The 2,497-nt window shown below is 43.9% G+C and overlaps 1 protein-coding gene across 1 annotated transcript in view; it reads left to right on the forward strand.

Moving 5' to 3' along the window:
• The first annotated feature begins 743 nt into the window (after positions 1-743).
• Positions 744-2,497, forward strand: part of gdf6a (growth differentiation factor 6a) — a 5,466-nt gene continuing 3,712 nt past the window's right edge. The window contains exon 1 of the mRNA XM_019892991.1: positions 744-1,248. Within this exon, the coding sequence (XP_019748550.1) occupies positions 888-1,248 (361 nt within the window). The 5' untranslated portion in view covers positions 744-887. The remainder of the gene's footprint in view (positions 1,249-2,497) is intronic.

The following is a 2,497-nucleotide window of genomic DNA, read 5'->3' on the forward strand; positions in this document are numbered from 1 at the left end:
AACTTGCAGATCAATTCTACCGTGAACGATTAGACACTAGAGGTCGCTAAATCCATTCTAAACGTCTTTGTGCGGTTTCCTGCATGGGACTCTGATGTTTTGAGTTGGCAAGGATCTGTCAGTGCATTCATTTCTGTTAATTAATGGAGTGCTTGATCCCGCTTCATAGCATCCAGATGTCATGCGACTGATCAAATGTTAAGTACGTGCAAATATATTTTGCCATTGTTGCATAATCGACAATGGTTATTTTGAAACGGCTTTATGATCACTAAGAATGTTTTCAACTATCTAGACGTTCAAATCTTATCTAATCTGATCGGATGTGTCCTTGGAGGCTTTAGTCCCCAACGACTACATGATAAAGACCATTATACGAATTTGTAGTCATACTCTGGCTGTACAGCTATATATTTTGGACTGAGACTATTGTTTAATTTTGTAAACTTCAAACACTATGCTTAACCAAGATGAGACTTAAATCATCAAATGCTAATGTCGGTTGATTTTGATGATTTTTCATCCACGCATACGTGTGCGTACATTTCAGGATCTATAAAGAAGACAATAAACAGATGAGTTGCGAAATCACAACAAAAACTTTCCCACATGGATTCCCGGGTCGCTAGTCCGGCCTTTGGCTCCGTGTTTGCAAGTGGATGTCATGAAATTGGGAAGCACCGAGTGACCGTGTGGGCGTGTTCCAATCGGCCTAACAGGCTCTGCTCTTGTGTGGAGTCCCGAGCGCAAAACGCACTTCTAGAGGGCGCAAACCAACTTCACACCCTGAAGCGCAGACCATCTCCGGCTCAGGCGGACCCCTCCGTCCAAGGGAAGGAAACATACTAGTCTCTCGACATTCGACATCTCCCACTCACTCTTCAGCCATGTTTGCATTTCGACTTGTTTCGCTTTATGTGGGCCTGCTTCTCGTTTTCCTCTGGAATATACCATGTTTTCAGTCAGCTGCTATCATCTCTCCCTCTACCCCGAAGAGGAACAGGGGAGCCAGGCTCCCTCATCAGGGCGGACAAAGGTCAACCAAACTCCTAAAAGACATCTTCGCCTCTTCCCATCATATGATGACCCAGCACAAAGAAGACCTTAAGGACGATATCGTGCCGCACGAGTACATGCTCTCTATTTACAGGACGTACTCTGCAGCGGAGAAGCTCGGGCTAAACGCGAGCTTTTTCCGTTCCTCTAAATCTGCCAACACCATAACAAGTTTCGTGGACAGAGGAACAGGTTGGTTTGGGGCCGCGGCCAACAGTCACATCAATCTTGCAAAACTTTTTTTTTTTGGGGGGGGGGGTAACCTGGCGTAAAGAAAGAAAAAAACGTCATGGAGTGCAAATTAGGAAAATGAACGATTCATACAGTCGGTATTAAATAAGGCGATGCGGATACATGTTATTCTCACACTCTCAAAACGTGTGACTTTTCCGCTTAGGCTTTCGCTGTAGGTACTACACTTAACCCCTGGGTAACACGACAGTAAAACACTAATTGAGAAGGTCTCTATACGAAGGTTGTAAATCAGTGTCAGTGCAGGCATAAAAAAGCTCCACGTGAATAGAAAACTTTCCCCTCAGTTATAGTCGGCAATACCACAACACTTGTGTTTTCCATGCACAACACCCCCAAATTCGCATGGAAATGAATTGAGAGCATTTTCACATAGGTAGGTCGGTAGCCAATCTGTGTAGGGAGCTGGGTTCGAGGAACAGGTGTTTGAGCCATTAATAGTGTGGAAGCAAGTGGTTTGATGGTTGTCATTTCAACTCTCTCGTGCAATATTGCAATTAGAGTGCGACTCCTAAGTTACCCTGCAACACTCACACACCATATATTTATTCATCGTGGAAAGTGCATTTTATTACTATTAATAATTTACCCCTTACACAGACAACGGGGTAATTAGTGCACTTTCTGATGTTTCCGGTGTAATGAATAATTCGCATTCCGTATGAAAAATGCAACATTTGATAAACACGCAGTCAAAAATACAAGACAAAGTTACTGGTTCCAGCTCCACCTTCAATATTTGACCCGTTTTGTCAAAAACGCAGTCCAAAAAAAATGACATGATTGCGGCTACTGTGTGAAGACACAAAACAAAGTCAGCACGAGTTTTCGAGCTCGTGCTTGTGTCTGCTTCTTGCAGTGTGAACTGATTCGATGGGGGGAGGGGGGTGCCGCACTCTTCGCCGGTGATTGTGATGTGGTGTGTCACTGGCTCTGACCCCGAGCTCGGACCCTCTGAGAGCTGCATGGCATCGAACGGCAGATTGGGGTATTTGAACTCAGTGATCTAATTGAGTGTGCATGTCATATCAAACACTGTCTTCTTCCGAAATGACTCATAGGCCACGATGAGACAACGCCAAATAAACGACTAGGACGGCTAAAAGATGACGCCAAACAACAACAAAAATAACCACTTCACCTGCTGGGAAATGATTCGCATATATATATATATATATATATATATATA

Source organism: Hippocampus comes, unplaced genomic scaffold, assembly GCF_001891065.2.
Source record: "Hippocampus comes isolate QL1 unplaced genomic scaffold, H_comes_QL1_v1.1 scaffold94, whole genome shotgun sequence".
Classification (NCBI taxonomy): Eukaryota; Metazoa; Chordata; class Actinopteri; order Syngnathiformes; family Syngnathidae; genus Hippocampus; species Hippocampus comes.